Source organism: Chrysemys picta, chromosome 3 (assembly GCF_011386835.1).
Source record: "Chrysemys picta bellii isolate R12L10 chromosome 3, ASM1138683v2, whole genome shotgun sequence".
NCBI classification, from domain to species: Eukaryota; Metazoa; Chordata; order Testudines; family Emydidae; genus Chrysemys; species Chrysemys picta.
Genome location: NC_088793.1, coordinates 49608360 through 49625451, shown reverse-complemented (window position 1 = coordinate 49625451; position 17092 = coordinate 49608360). Strand labels below are relative to the sequence as shown.

At 42.0% G+C, this 17092-nt stretch overlaps 1 protein-coding gene across 44 annotated transcripts in view; it reads left to right on the top strand.

The window, feature by feature from the left end:
* The window catches only part of DST (dystonin), a 439617-nt gene that overhangs the window by 186938 nt on the left and 235587 nt on the right, over positions 1–17092 (top strand). For 43 of the 44 annotated variants that reach the window (XR_010599478.1, XR_010599479.1, XM_065587877.1 and 40 more), the window contains one exon: positions 884–976. Coding sequence is in view for 42 of the 44 variants with exons in the window: in XM_065587877.1 (XP_065443949.1) it covers positions 884–976 (93 nt within the window). In the remaining 2 variants the exon portion in view is untranslated. Of the gene's footprint in view, positions 1–883; positions 977–13258; positions 14268–17092 lie in introns of those variants that run through there. The other variant, XM_065587858.1, reaches the window with a different exon arrangement.

Genomic DNA, 17092 nt, shown 5'->3' with positions numbered 1-17092 from the left:
CCTTAGAGACTAACAAATTTATTTGATCCTAAGCTTTTGTGGGCTACAGCCCACTTCATCAGATGATTTCATGTTCTCTGTATGTACATATATCTTCTTACTATATGTTCCATTCTTTGCATCTGATGAAGTGGGCTGTAGCCCACGAAAGCTTATGCTCAAATAAATTTGTTAGTCTCTAAGATGCCACAAGTACTCCTGTTCCATTCTGAGTGAGAGATTATTGGAGTTGCAAATATGATTGACCATTGATTTTGAAACTTCAATTAGTAATTTTAATCCTGTTCATTAATTAAGATGTGTGAAACAGTTTGAAGGTGTGAAGTGCTATATATGTGCTTATATATGATTATTATCAGAAATGTAAACATTATAAAATATTGTCATTGGTTTAGTGGGCCAGATTCTCTCCTGCAGCTGAGCTCTCTTTGGTGCAGGAGAGTAGGTGGAGGGGAGGGTGCCAGGGAGCCAGTTATAGCTCCCTCAGTCTAAGGGCTGTCCTGTGCTGCTCTTGGCCCTGGGATGACTTACAACAGTCCACTCCTGTCCCCACCCTGATCTACTACACCCCTAACACAGGCTCTCTATTTCTGACATGTCCCTTACACCGGGATGGGGGACAGCTGGCACAGGAACCTTTATGTTAGCTAAGAGTTCCTCCCCACTAGAGTGGTTCTCAACTGGCCTGTCACGACCAGAAGCTGGGTCCTTTGCACTGCACAAAGGAGACAGATTGTATTGAACTGTGGCCTAATATGTTTGTTACTGAATACATTATGAATTCAAGTAGTGTTTAGTTTAGTCAAACCCGTGTGGTGGAATAAATGTTTTCAGCACCAGTTTGTTTCAGTTTTTACATATATTTTTCTTTCCACAATGGCAGGTGAAACTGGTAAATATTAGAAATGATGACATAACAGATGGAAATCCCAAGTTGACTTTGGGGTTAATATGGACCATAATTTTGCACTTTCAGGTAAGCCTTGTTTCTTTTGACAATATACGTTCAGTCAGAGACTGTGTTCTCTGGTAGGCAATTATCATGAGTGCATGAATCAGTTGCAGTAGCAATCTGTAGAAATGGTGTAACGTGGGATCTCTCTTCTCCAGTGTTTGAAAATTCTGATGACTTATATGATAAAATACACATATTGAATCATAAGTTAGTTAGTTAGACATCTCATTCCCTATTTGTAGAGAGAGATCACAAAAGTAGCCTATTTTATGGTTAATCTTATAAAAAACAATGCTTTTTGCGCATTTCTTTCAATTCTAATAAAAGGGTCTTGTTTTGTTGCTCACATACAGGCTTCTTATTGTTGAACAATAAGATCAGAAAAATACAATTGTTTTTGCATCTTTGGGAGTTGCAGTTTTCTGCTGATTTTGAAAATTGAAAAAATATTACTTCCAACATTTTCTAAAAATACAAATCTGTTAAAAACATTTCATTTTGAAGGCAATACATGTGATGGTAATAATTGATCACACTAGACTGGCATTATAATTTTTGCACAGTGATTGGATTGTGTACAGTATAATTCATCTTTACAGTATGTGGTATAGAATTGCTTCTCAAAATTAGGGTTTGACAATGGCACTAGAGGTAGATGATCTAATGCATATGACTGTTAAACTTTATTTAGTGTGACTACTACATTATTGTTTGCAACCAATTCCTTCTGGTGTAGGTGTTTTAAATTATCAGAAACTTGCATAATCAAATAGCAATATGTGGCATAGCATCATATTGTTACTGTTTAGGATTTTTGGTTAAAAAACTATATTACCAAAAGCCTCTTAGAGTGTAAATTAGCTTTCTAACTGTAAATCCTAGACAGGAATAGGAAGGAGCATAAATATATAGGAAACATGCTATGTTACTATATGTATTTATGAAAATTGGAACAGGTAGGGGTTAAATATCCTTATATTCACTGGAACTACTCATGTCATGTGCATAAGCACTTTCAGAATTGGCCTGTTGGTTATCTTGTTATCAGTATTGTGAAGCACCGAGGAGAGTTTTGGGTGCATGTAAAATGACGAGAGTAAAACCCTCAAGTAGCTGTCCCTATCTATAAAGAATAATGAGGGAAATAAATGTATAAATTATGTGAACTACTTTGACAAGCTGTTGACCATTATTTTCCATGAGCTGGCTAACTGCACAAGACTTAAATAGGAAACTTCTTGAGTTGCAGTTGCAGATCTAGTCCAGAGTCTCATTTAATGTTCCCACCAACCTGTACGTTATGTCGTACCAAAATGCACTAGCTGTGATCTAATGTGTGAGACTTGAACAGAACTAGAGTTTTAAAAATAAATAACTATTAAGCCACTTCAGGAAATATGAAATAACTAAAAATTAGAAATTCAAATTGTTGGGAGTTCTGCCTCTTTGCACATGAATGTGTGCACTCTCTGAACCAAATTCAGAGGTGATTTTTAAGTTAAACCCCTTTGCTCTATAATATAGATTTCTTTACACATTGGAGCCTGATCTTCTCATCGGTTGCCTGCACACAACTTCTTTTGAAGTCCATGGTAGCTTGATGCAGTTGATGGGATAATCAGGTTCAGGGGATGCAAATAGATCCAAGGGAGAGTGAATGTGAGGGATCTAATTTATACACCTTACACATTACCTTTTAATTTTGCCTTGCCTTTTGTTAAGGAAGTTTGCTGATACTAGCTGAGTTGGAGTCAACAATTTTCAGTGTGAAGATATTGCACTATGCTCTGTTATTTATATTTGTTCTAATTACATTGCAAACTGGGTGGTTTGCAAGATACCAGGGATTTCTTGGCTGTGCTTAGTGATCTAAGTTGTTTGCCACAGTCATGATGCTTGTTTGGGGGATAATAATATTTCACCAAAACAGATAATGGTTCTAAGAGCTTTAATGCTAGAGGAAGGCATCATGTGAAAAATAAAACATAAAACATACAGTGTACATTTGAGGCTCAGTTCTCTCCTGCACCTGAATTCACTGGGAGAGGAAATGGCTGTGATGTGCTGAGTCAGCACCAGCCCAGTCCCAGATCAGCATAAGTTCTGCTCTAAAATATGTCACTGCCTTCTGCAGCCTATGCAAATCAGAAGGTTGCAGGTATATTCTGCTGGATGGAGCCCCTTGTAATAATACATATAGGGGTGGAAATAGTAGCATTTTTTTTTTCATTCATTTCTTCTGCTTGCTTTGCTGGGCATGTATGTTGCAAGTTATTCTGCCCTTTTGGTGTGGAAAATACACAAGGCATATATATTTCCAGGATATAGACTTCGTTTTATTTGTGCATTTCACATATTTTTTGGGGGAAACAATTTGTGGTTCATTTTTAAATTCAAGTACATAATGCAATGTGGACTATTTTGTGTGGTATTATGTCTAGAACACTTAGTCAAACTAATAATGTGCAGAATTATATACTGTATATGCAGTGTGCAAGATTAATTATAATTGTATAGACTGTGGGTATGTTTACACTACCCACTGGATTGGCGGGCACCGATCGATCCAGCGGGGATCGATTTATCGCATCTAGTCTAGATGCGATAAATCAACTGCCGAGTGCTCTCCCGTCGACTCCTGTACTCCACCGCCGCGAGAGGCGCAGGCAGAGTCGACGGGGGAGTGGCAGCAGTCGACTCACCGTGGTGAAGACACCACGGTAAGTCGATCTAAGTATGTCGACTTCAGCTATGTCATTCACGTAGCTGAAGTTGTGTAACTTAGATCGATCTCCTCCCCCCCACCCCCCATGTAGACCAGGCCTGTGTAGCAAATTCTTCCTTCATACCTATACAACTCCACTGAAAATGGAGTCGCACAGGTATAAATAAAGGTGGAATTTGGTCCTGTAAAAATATGTACACATTTTGCAAAATATTGTCTGTATAAATGCATGAACTTTTGTTTCCAAAGTCCTGCATTTGAAAATACTCCCAGCTGACCTGCACTCAGCTTAATTACAGCTGATTTAAGAAAGAAGGAAAATAACTTCCAGATTGAAAAGGCCCCAAATCTGCCAAACTTCAGGAGTCTTAGGCACTTCCAAACTATCACTCAACAGACTTTATCTTCTTCAGCTTCCCATTGTCAAACTCATCTACACATGCCACCCAGATCCTTAACCGGTGTTCCATCCCAGCAGCCCATGTTCCGTCCAGCCCTGCACACTCTGGATGATAAAATGCAGAGAAAGCATCATTCTCTCAGACGCAGCGTGGGCTGACATCATCTCTTTCCTCTAATCAGCCAGCATGTGTTTTTGCCACGTGTGTTCTTGCCTGTTAGGGTATATCTACACTGCAGCTCGGAGTGTGCTTCCCAGCGCAGGTAGACAGGCAGGTGTTACCTCTGCTTGAGCTAGCATGCTAAAAGTAGCAATGTAGTGGGCAGTAGCACAGGCAGTGACTCGGGCTAGCTGCCCGAGAACATACCCTGAGGATCTGGGTGGGTTTGTACACAGGCAGCTAGCTTGAGCTGCTGCCCATGCTAACCCTGGCTACACTGCTACTTTTAGCACGCTAGCCTGAGCAGAGCTAAGGCATATCTGTCTACGTGTTCTGGGAAGCATGCTCACAGCAGTAGCGTAGACATATGCTTACTCTGGTCTCTGCTCCATGCTAATCTGTTTGCCAGTTGATTCTTCCTCAGTCTGTCTCAAGGCAGTCTGTTAGTCTATTGACTCAGTCGTGTAACTGTTTTCCTTGCAGACAAGAGTAGGAAGGATGGTCTAGCGCCGTGGTTTTCAGACTGGGGTATGCATATCCCTAGGGATACGCAAGCTCTCGTCAGGGGATACGCGAGAAAAATCCTGTAATGGCGGACAACACACTTTATTTAGTAAGATTTGGCATTCTAATCATAGGTATATTATGACCCTACTCAGATGGGAGTACACTGTAGATAGACTACATTATTTGGAAAGGGGTACACAGCCTAAAAAGTTTGAAAACCTCTATTGGATATAGCACAAGGCTGAGATGCAGGAGATTCGCCCCCATCTCCCTGAGCAGGAACCCTCTTTTTGTTCTGTGTTTGTACAGCAGATAGTATAATGGAGTCTCGGTCTATGACTTGGGCCCCTAGGTGCTAGGGTAATACAAATAATAATAAAGATAAGGAGACCTGTGTCCAATTCCCAGCTACCCTGGATTCCGCTTCCCACCTCAAATACAGATTTACTGTGTGATACCATCCCCCATCTTTAAAATGGGGATGATAGTCCCTTACCTCGCAGGGGTGTTTAGAGGATAACATCCACTGATAATTGTGAAATGCTCTATTATCATTCTGGTAAAGGACATATGAGCACCTGAATAGACAGACACACATGAAGACTGCCCAACTACGATAGCCTTCCCATTTCCTTTGTCAGGTTACTAAACGGTCATAATGTGAAATTTTGACGCCTAGCATCCATGTGGCCTCTTCTGCTTTGGTTATTGTGACTCCTCCTCTTGGCAGGCAGCAGTCTGAGGCATGCTGCCTGCTTTTCTGCCCTCTGTGCTTTGATCACGTGGATATGGGATTGAGATTCTGGGAGTTCGGCTGTTCCTCCTGCCATCCTCCTTTCGTGCCTATTTTTGGTCTTCTAGCAGAGTTGGCTGGCCTTGAACTCACTCCAGACATTGGGCCACCATCCCAAGGATTCATGTTTAATCTGCTCCTGATTTAAAACAGCCAGCGGAAGGTCAAGGACTGAGCTTTTCAAAGATTTAAAGATGGAGTTAACACAGTCAGTGGTCTAATCTTTGGTTGTTAGAGGGGATGAATTAAGCTACATACCCTTGAGATTTTTGATTCCCAGTATGAAGCATTGGAGCATAAAAGACAGCTTTTAAAGGAGATACTTGCCCTATTTTTGTCCCCCAGAAGAACTCACCTCCAGCAACTTGTCATATTTGCTAAACCTTAACTAAAAAAAATTGGGCTGGATTTTCTGGAGTTGTTGCAGCTATCAGAATCACAACAAAGGCAATATGCAATGAAGAAGAGCTCTGTGTAGCTCAGAGTTTGTCTTTCTCATCAACAGAGGTTAGTCCAGTAAAAGATATTACCTCAACCACCTTGCCTCAGGAAAGGCAATAGCCATTTGAGCTGTTGGACTGGACAGTCATATTTAGACTGTGCTCCTAAACATGGTACATTACATTGCCATTTGGTTGATTCTCTCCAGCTGTAGCTGGGTAGGCCTCATAAACTCACCCACTAAGAGCAGGTTCCTTTTTTACTTTGCCTGAAGTCATCTCACTGGATACCTTCCATATCCTTTCCTGGGTCTTCCTCTGTTGCTGAAGTCTGTGAGCTATTGGGTACCCGCATAGTACCCACAAGCTTAGCAGCTCTTTCTGATTTTGAGGCAGTAATTGCATGAATAAGCTGACACAACTGTGGAGATGAGCTTCTGTTTATGCTGGAAGGTAGTCCTCTTGGTTTCCTTTCTGGATCCCTTCTTTGGTGCTCAGATAAGCAATTTTAAGTTTCAGGTTGTATTTGGCATAAGTTTAGCTCTTTGTGTAGAGTCCTATATGTGGTCTGCTTTCTGCTGTGCTACTCAATGTAGCTCTCCTGGCTGGTTTCTGATAAGAAGGTCGCTGTTGTACTGAGGACCAACACTTTTAGTTAACTGCGGCAAGCCCCAGTGGTGCTGATTCTCCACGTCATCTGCTGTGCTATAGAGGCAAAAAGAGACCATAAAGAAACAATTTAAAAGTCTATCTTAACTCATTAAAACCCAGTTTTGCTCATGTTATTTAAAAACGGTAGACTCTGGAATCAGTTTAGAGGGCAGCCTGAGTCTGCTTTATTCCTGCTAACTACATGGCAAGGAATTATAAAGAATAAATCAACACTGTAACTCTGTGTATAAAAACTGGGTGAACACAGTGCTGCAAACTAATGACCCACATGGCTTTCTGCTGGTGATGTCATCATAAGCAGGGCCGGCGCTTCCACTAGGCGACCCTAGCCGGTCGCCTAGAGCGGCAGGATTTGGGGGGCGGAATTTTGCCACCCTCGGCGGAAATTCAGTGGCTGGGGGTCCTTCCGCTCTGGGTCTTTGGCGGAAATTTGGCGGCGGGTCCTTCACTCGCTCCGGGACCCGCCACCGAAGTGCCCCGAAGACGTGGAGCGGAAGGACCCCTGCCGCCGAATGCTCAGAGGAGGAGCGCTGCCACCAAGGGCATCAAAAACCCTGGCACCACTCCTGACCATAAGCAGTAGCACAGCAATTCAAAGTCAATAAAAGAATACAAGTTAGGCAATCACATAAGGATATTCTTGATTATAGTAAAAGGAGGCTATGTTTATATACCAGTAAACAGATGAATGCCATGAGTTAAGCAAAACCTTCCATGGCCGTTTGATGTCTTAATCTTAACCTCTTGCTTGCACACAAGCCTCGCTCACAGACACAAATCAAGTTATAATTAAGTTCAGTGTTAATAGTTTAAAGATTTTATCTAATCCTTTTGTCATCTAGGTATAGTTTTCACCTGTTGATGTGTGCTTGTGTTTCAGATAAACTCTGTCTGTAGTCTCTCTTTAATACTCTTTGGGGAAATTCATCCTTAACTCCAGTGGGTTTGAATTTGGCCCTTTGCTTTGTTTTTATCTAACATACGGCCACAGGTGGCCAGTTGGGTATCTGGGTCTTCATACTTGGTGATGGTGTTCAGCTTCACTTCAGGTGTGGTCAGCTTGTCATCATGGTCCAGGTTGGCTTCTGTCTAGGTCTTGTGACTGGTGTCATCAGGGTCCAGGTTTAAAACCCCAGGTTTTCACTTGGAGTTCAGTGGTAGCTTCCTGTCATGCTTTAGGATACTCATATTTCTAAGTCTTAGCTGTCTGGTTTAGAGGGAAACCTCAGTTTCCCATTTCTGAATCTCCAGTTTAACTGCACACTCTCTGTTAACTTCAGTGACACAAGTCTCAGCAAGCAATCATTAGTTAACCTTGTTTTCTGTTGTTTCAGTCTTTGTCATTTTCTCTCTTACACTTTCATTAGTCGTGTGTTAAGACAGGATGGCATGAATGCACAGTTGTAAAAGCTCTTATTACTGGTAATGGCCGGTTGTAAATTCTCTTTGACCTTGACTGTTTCACTGTTTTTATGAGAATAGAAAATCTATGTAAGAGAGTGCTCTTACTGTTACTCTTTTTTAGTTTATGTAGAACAAAGAACAATAGAAAGTATTGTAAATGGAGAGGTGATGGCCTTGTCTCACATTCAAAAATAGCTAGCAAGCATTGTTAGCTCATTATAAAATGAGTGTTCAACACACAGGTTTCTTGTCTATCTCTAGGAAGATACTTTAATACATTCAGCAAGTATTAATAATAATCACTTCAATTGTCTTTGCAATACAGCTATTGTCATTAAAATTAGAGAACAGTAGACTGTTATACATAATTAGTACATTAATGAGCAAAGCAGCCACATTAAACCACTATGTACCCTGAATATTCAGCAACACTTGACTGTAGTCAGAAACACTGAATTTCTTAGCCAGTTGTCCATATTTTCCCCTCCCCGCCCCAAACCTTGATCTGTTCTTGGGGAGTACAAGAGCATAGCCTGCTATTAGGAAATGTGCATGCCATATAGGGCCAGTTATTAATTCTTGAGGTCAGAGGGACTCCCCCTGAATAGGGCAGAGTATAAGGCCCATTTTTATAATTAAAACAAAAACAAAAAACCACAATGGTGGTGGACTCTCATTTTCAAAAGAGACCATTGATTGTTGGATTTCCACTTTAAAGGGGTCTGATTTTCAGAAAATGCTGAATACCCACCTTCTGAAATTTAGATGAAAATTAAATTGGATGCCTAAAAACTGAGTCACACAAAATCATTGATCACTTTTGGAAGACTTGACCAGTATGCCCACCGGGTGGAGGGGTGGGAGGAGGGCTTGTGATGCCAGCAAAAGCCATTATGTACTTTTCCCCCCCCATTGTCCTACTGTCTCAGCATAGATCTGATTCTACATTCGCTAGACATCAAAAATGCCAATTGAAACTGACTGGCATTTTGGGTGCCCAAGCAATGCATGAGAAGGCTTTCAGTTTATAAGAAGAAGGCATCACAGTGCTTATTCAACAGATTTTTAAAAATACATAATATACAATATTTTAAAATTCTGCAGTTTTTATTTGTCAAAATAACACTACATAATCACGCCATTTTCAATTATTTTGGTAATTTATTTCAAAATACCTGTCAGCAAGTATGTCTGTAACAATACAGACACACAAAAATTCCCCTAGGGATAGAGAGTTAAAGAAACCCCTATGACAACCCAGTTCCTGTTTCTCTGCCCTCCTCCTTGCCCCCCTCCTCTCAGCCCAGCCAGGGGGGCAAGACACCCACAACCCTTCCCCCTCCCCCAGAGCCCAGCCACAGACACCCCCCCCACACCCAGCCCAGATACCTGCACCCGCTCCCCCCAGAGCCCAGTTTCAGGGCCTCCCCGGCCCAGATACCCACACCCTCTCCCCCCTGAGCCCATCTGCGGGGCCCCCCTTTGCCCAGATACCTGTACCCCCAACACCCTAGAGCCCAGGGATCCAGAGGGAGAAACAGCCTGATGCTTGGTCCCAGGCTTGCATGGAGTTTCCTGTGCGCCATCTCCTTCCCTCAGGGCGTGCTGGGCACTGCAGCTGCCAGGAACCTCTAGCTCCCTCTCCTTCCCCCCAGCAGTGTCTTCTGTGTGCAAGCTGGGCTCTGCTGGGTCCACTGGCCGCTAGTGGTGGCCAGCAGCACTGCAGCTCATTTCTGTGAGGTGTGGGGGAAAGGAAATTATGCTCAAAAACCATTAATTTCTGCAAAATCCTGCATTATGTAGTGGTGCAGAATTCCTCCAGGAGTAGGACTCCTTATACCCCTCATCTGCTGGATTAATTGACTCATCCAGCCTCCCAGCCTGATCAGCCAGTTAGCTTGCACATCCCCTGTCAGCCTTCTTCAGGGAAGATGATTGGTTCCTAAGTCGCCAGAGTGCTGGCTCACCTGCTAGCTTCCAGCACTCTGTCCCAAGATGGTGTTGCTGTTCTGTTTGGAGTCATACCGTTTTACATTAGAACCGATTACGTATCGGTGGATGAACCAGGTTTTATTTCTAATTGTGCTAAATGAAATATATGCCAGCCAATCACATTGCTGAATCTTGAATCTTCTTTCCTCAGAAAGGCAAAGATGGAGGGCTACATTTGTGAGCAGTGATACAGCAGTTTATTCATATAAGTATAGAATCCTTTTTACAAGGACAATACTTTTATTTAAAAAAAAATTGAATTTCATTTCACAGTTGTGCAAACTCCCCTCATGGAAGTGCTGTTGACAGGGCTGGCTCTAACATTTTTGCTGCCCCAGGCAAAAAAGAAGAGCGCTGCCCCGCCGTACACCCCCCCCGTGAGTGCTGCCAAAATCTCCGCCCCCCCCAGCACCACGCAACCCAAAGCCGTCCCCCAGCGCTGCGCCGCCCGAAGCCGCGCCGCCCGAAGCCCTCGCCCCCCCTCCGAGCACCGCACCGCGCCAGCCCCTGCCCCCCCAAGACCCCACCCCCCCGAGCACCACACCGCCCGAAGCCCCGCTCCTCCGAGCACCGCCCGAAGCCCCGCCCTCCCTCCGACCACCGCGCCGCCCGAAGCCCCCGCCCTCCCTCCGAGCACCACGCCGCCGGAAGCCCCCGCGCCCCCTCCAAGCGCCGCGCCGCCGAATCCATAATAAATAAATAAATACATAAAAAATCGAGCGCCGCCCTGCTCCAAGGTGCTGCCCCAAGCATGTGCTTGGTTGGCTGGTGCCTGGAGCCGGCCCTGGCTGTTGAAGAGGGGATGCAGAATTAGGCTCTATGTCTATTTTGTAAGCTAATTAGAATACAGTTTTTAATACCAGTAAGTGGAGCAACTGTCCATATGAACAGGAACCATACGAATGGCTGCATTCATATACACCAGACTAATTCCCCCCAGACATTTGATGTATAATACCAATGCTAATACAAATAAAGTCAGTGGAATAGGATGTTGTCACAGTATAAATATCTCCCACTTTGAAAAGAAATGTCTTGGCACTGCATGTACATTTATTTTTGATAAATGTCCTCTTACCTAGCAGCTGGTAAGCATTATCCCATGACAACATTCTATTCCACCATGGTTAGGGGGTAAATTTTCTAAGCATTGCTTTCAGTTTTTAATCCAGGCACTGCTTGTTAAGATTTGTCAGGAGTGGGGCGGCTACTATATCCTTGTGTAATTCTTTGAAAATTAGTAGCATCTTTTTAATATTTCATAGGCTGTCTTCAGTAAAATATAAAATAATGTAAAGTGCTTAGGCTTATTAGCAGACATGCCAAACCCGCAAAAAAAATGCAGAAATGTGGCTGTTTTTGGCTTAATTGGCTTGCGAGTTGCTTGTTGGCTAGTTTTTGGCTTGTAGCTTGTTGCTCCTTTTTTTTGATCGGCTCCCAGCAAGCAAGGTCAAGGAAGGGGCAAGCAGGGGCAACAGGGGAGGGACTCAGGGGTGCACAACATGCCCACCACAGTCCCAGACTGCATGCCGGGGGGACCTAGTCACATAGAGTGTTGGAGTCCTTAGGGATTGGGTTGTTTCAGCCTTTGTTTTCGCCTTGTTTTGTTTGGGATTGGGTTGTTTTGGCCTTTGTTTTTAGCTTGATTTTTGGCTTATTGTGAAAGTTGGGGTGTTCATTTACGGCGTGAAAGTTGGCAACTGTGGTTATTAGGGACACATTTTGAAACATTTCTTGGGTTTTAGCAATGCAATTCCTGTTGAAGTAAAAGTAGTCACTCAGCTGAAACTGATAACATTGTTTTTTAAGTGTTTTTATGCACCTTTGTCTCACTATAAGAGGCAAACACAGTTTAGCCTGTTGATACGTTTCCATTTTAGGATGTTATTCTGAATGTTGATTGGAAAGTTCTTTTATTGCGTGTTATATTTAAGCAAGGTACTGAAGTTCTCACACAAATAGTTTTAACTTTTATTACAGCGTCATACAGTGTGGGAGACCTGATTTTCACAGTGGAACAATGAGATAGCAGTAGGAGAGATGGAAGCAGCATAGAGGAGGTTTTAGTGTAGAGTCAGGAAAGCATGCACAGTAAAGGACACTTGCTAGGGGTGTGGGAAGCTGACTGGGTGGGCTTACGTGGTCCTGGTAGCGGGAGTACTTCTTGAGAGTTGCATATGCATTCAGTTTCAGTGACTTAACTGGTATTCAGAGTTTGTAGGCATCCAGACAGAAACCTGTTTTTGTAAATATTGACAGGGTCACTGGTCCAAGCCCTGAAAACAGAGATGTTCTCACAACATAAGAACTTGACAAGTCTTAAACCTGTTTCCATTATAATACTTTACATTTCTGCTTAGATTTGTTATATAGCTGTACATTTAGTGGCTATTTTATCAGAGCTATTCTCACAGCTATACACTCACAGAGTTGGGGGAGGGGAAGAGAAAATATTTTTTTTTCAACTGAAAACCCAAAGGAGATTATAAGATTATACTTTGCTCAAGTTAACCTCTGTTTTGCAACAATTTAACTGATATTTTTCTAGGCAGATTGACTCTTTCAACTTTCGTTTCTCGTTTAGCTATCCGCTATTTTAAAGCCTCTGCTAAAGTCCAATACCTTGTGCATAATGTGGCTGACCTGAGCAAACTGTATGACATGATGTTATAAAAGTTAAAACTATTTGTGTGAGAACTTCAGTACCTTGCTTAAATATTGCACCCAATAAAAGAACTTTCCAATCAACTTTCCAATCATCATTTCAATAATGAAATTTAGGACTATTTATATCTGAACTGTCAATGATAATTTCCTACCAACTGCTTGAAAAAAGCCCCACAAATAAAAATCTGCACCACAATGCACCCTCTGTTCATTAATCTTACTACATGTACCATTGAGTAAGAGGTAGAAGTATATTCAAGGTTCTAAGTTTGCAATACAGTTTGCTAATTAAATCCCTCCTGGTATTTGCTTTGCTGTTTGTTTTGGATTTGCAGTTCTGGCTAATAGTTTCAAAGGTTGCTGCGCATTTTTCAAGTTTATCTTATTTGAATTTACCAAATGAAACAGGAAGTTAAAATGTAGATGAGACTTTTCCATTGCCCATAAGTGCTATGTCATCTCTGTGGAAGGCCATCAGCATTGGAGTTTAATGCTGAGGCAATGATGTTTGTTTAAGAGGATTGGTGTCCAGAAATAAGCCACAGTGTCTAATCAGACACAGGGCCTGCCTGGGCAAAATGCCATGACATTTATTGCGTGTGCATTTCTCATAAGCAAAATGGCTACTTACTGAGGAGGATGGAAGTGAAGTCTGGAAGAAATTAGGATGCAAACTGGAGTTCCTGATTTCCTGAGAAGGATTTAAGTGTACGTAAATATACTGAAATAAATGAGTGTGTGGCTATAATTTACTGTGAGCCAAATGGGGAATGTCTGTGGATGTGTAAGGGCTGAAAAGGAAGAACAATCTTTAGATCCTGCCAAAGCTCCCTTGAGTCCTGCTAAACATTCCCCTGGAAGAAAATATTTCAGAAGGAAAACGAGAAAGAAATCAACTGAGGAGAGAATAGAGTCAGAACAGATTAAAAACAATGAAGAAAAAATCCAGAATGAAACACGGATTTCAAAAGACACAGAGATTCTTTCCTGGGGGATGGCACTGGGCGATTCCTTTACACGGAGGATGCCAGTGGACAGTAATGTTCTGCCTGTGAGTACAGACGTTTCAATTGATCTTGTTAAAGAAAAAGCTTTGCTGAGTGAAGCAAGGAGTGATTCTTTCAATGGGGACAGTTCTTCTGTTGAAAACCAGAGATTCAGAAAGTCTGATGAAACAGACACATGGTTAAATGAACAAGACAAGAGGAGTTTACAAAAAGGCTGTGCACAAAAGAGGAAATATTTGCATGATGACAACACAAGCGAACTAATATTCCAGAAGAAAGTTGGTGATTTTCATTTTGCAAAAGCAGCTAGCTTGAACTCTGTTAACCACAGTAAACAGTGTGAAGAAATTGGGTTAAATGACGTTTCTTTCACAGTTAATGGAGATGTCCCTGAAAGGAAAAACTTTGAAAAGTTGCACCAGTTTCTATCTGAAACCAACATTGATTCACAATTTGAACAAAAAAGATCTCATTCTTCTGATGCTGGCTTTCCTCAAATGCTAAAGGAAGTGGCATTTTATAGCATTCCACCAGACAGGAGCAAGGTAAATACCTTCTAGCATTAGAACATTAAAAAGTTAGTTCAGTAGAAAATACTTCAACAATGTCTTTATTTAGTTGCTAAGAAATCTTCCTGTCCTCTCTATGTAGCCCTGTTATTACACACTGTCACCCTGCATACAATCATAGTACAGTACACAGTACTTGATCTTTTATCCATTCACTTAAATAATATTATTCTAGTTTTGTACTAGTTTTCTGTCTGTAGCCTAATTTCAGATGTTTCCCAATTTTGATTTTTGAGAGAGGAATGAAGTAGCTTTTAATATCCATAGTAAATTTTCTTTTCAGTTCTTGGGAAGCAGTATGCTTATGTGTTACATCAAGGATTGTAGCAGATGGAATGGAGAATTTATAATTGATTTCATTTACTGTCTATTGAAAGCCTCTTATATATTGTGTTAAATAGAAAAGGTGAGTGCAGATTGTATTAACATTGCACTTTAATCTGAGATTCTCAAGATTCTTTACAAACACGAAATAAACTTTACAATACCCCTCGGAGATAAGAAAATATTATTATACTCATTTTACAAATGGGGAAACTGAGGTATAGACTTAGTCAAAAGGAGTCTGAGGCAAAGCTGAATTTAGAATTTAGGGCTCCAGATTTCTGGTCTCTGTGCTTGAACCACGTGACCTTCTGCCCCACCCTTATTCAACAAGTTGAAACGTACCGGTATGGGCCAGTTGGCAGTCAAGGATCTGAGTGCAGGGTCACAGTTAGCTCATTGCTGCTGAAGGTTTGAGGGGTTTGTCTAGCTGATATAACTGGAAGTGATCATGGACTGCAGAATGAGTCTGATTCCCATTTGTGAGAGGGAGTGAACAGGGACTTTGAAGGTGTGTGTATGTGTGGGGGGGGGCTGTCAGTGAATGGGGAAAACAGGAATATCCTTGGATCTCTTTCCACAAAGAACTAAATATGAGCCTATAGTTTGTGTAACTTACCTTTGTAAAGAGTGCCACTACATTACTCAAGATTTTAACAAAATGCCATTATCTATTTAGCAACGATATGGGATTCAGGCTTTGTCAACACATCAAGATGTACTGCTTTAACTATACTGTTATAGTTAATGTGGTAAAAGCTCCCTGGTGTGATCTCAGTTATATTGGTATAAGTTTACTTATGGTGTATAACTTGCTCCTGTATGGATGGGGAAGAAACTGTATTAGTATACAGCATTGTTACATAGGTATAAATGCATCAACACTAGGGGTTGTGCCCCTATAGTTATTTTGGTAAAAAATCACACTACTCACCTATGTAGTTTTATACCAGTACAAAATCTGTGTGCAGAGCAGGCCTAATATATGATCTCAACAGAGCAGATGGGTTGGTGAAGAAGATTGTTTATGTTCAGATGTCTGGGGGGACTGTATTGCAAAACAATTTGTAACCACACCTGGCTTTTACCTGAAAGCAGGTCCAGACAGGGGCACAACCTTCTTCCAACTTGCATTCTAAAGCCACTCCCATTTCCCTCTGATTACCCCTTATCACTTACCCCTTGGACAAGGGGGACCGGTGTCTTTAACACAGATGTTAATATAAAATAGTCTATTAGTGGAAATTAGACAAGCAGATTAGAATCAGAAATTAAATATATTTCAGTATGCAACACAAGAATTGTTCATTGCGCAAATCCACCAGCCCTATACTATCACCTCTAGCAGATTTTACTTGCATACTATGATCTTAGTGTGCAACTCCCATGATGATCTCATTCTTCATAATATCTAGTGAGTCTCAATGACAGGCTGCAGACTGCAATGCGTGTGTGTGTGTTGTTTATGCCAGCAGGAGAAAGAAAACCCTTGGCCCTTTTAAGGAGCACCCCATCCTCCTTTTGGGCATTCAGCTCCCTTGCGGTCTTGAGGAGTAGAGAAGGGGGACTCTAGGCTGATTGGTGGGACACAAGGGTGTACTAAAACATATTGACATCTGCACACTTCACAGGAGGGTTATGAACCCTTCCCCAAGCTCCGAGGGCCATTCTGCACTGGGAGAATAACTCCCCTCTTCCCTCTCGGTATTAGAGTAGTACTGGGTCTTTTGAGCCTTGCTGTGAGCGTTATGTTAGGCAAGGAAGGAATTTTATCTCCCTTCCAGTTTGGCTTAGGCAGTATGGGGTTCCACCTTCTTCTCAGCAGCCCAAGGACCTGGAAGGTTGTAAAATACATTTTTGTTGTAACTTGCCAAGTGCAGGTAATCATTTGATAGGGTTTCTGGTTCCGTGATTAACTAGATTTGGAAGTGGATTAGGAGATGGCATTTCCTAAAGGAGGTCCGAATGGGGTTGGGACTTGTAATAACTGATACGGCAAAGAGACAGGCCCTTCCTCTCTACCCCATTAACCTTCAGATAAGGGAGGGCAGGAGTCTCAGCAAGGGTGTTGGGATGCGGTTAATTGTGTAGGGGACTGATGGCAGCCTTGGTGGTGTGGATTATAAAGGAAGGATCAATTGCATTGCGCAAGTTATTGCCAGATAGCTCCCAGATGTGTTACTTAATAAAGTTGTGGCCTAGTTAAAGCGCATTCCTGGTGTCCGGGATAATGTGGCTCTTTGCTCTGATGCAGAGGGACTTAAGCCAATATCTGATCATATTAAGCTCCCTTGTGCTGCAGCCGAGATCCAGCATCTTACCCTCTACAGGATTAGAACCTTTAGTTTGGATCCTGACCCCTAGGACACTAATCTGCCTTTTCCTACATATGTATATGGAACAACATTGGTCTTGTAGTTAAAGCACAAGATTAAGAATGATGGATTTGGGTTCCATTTTCAGCTCTGCCACAGACT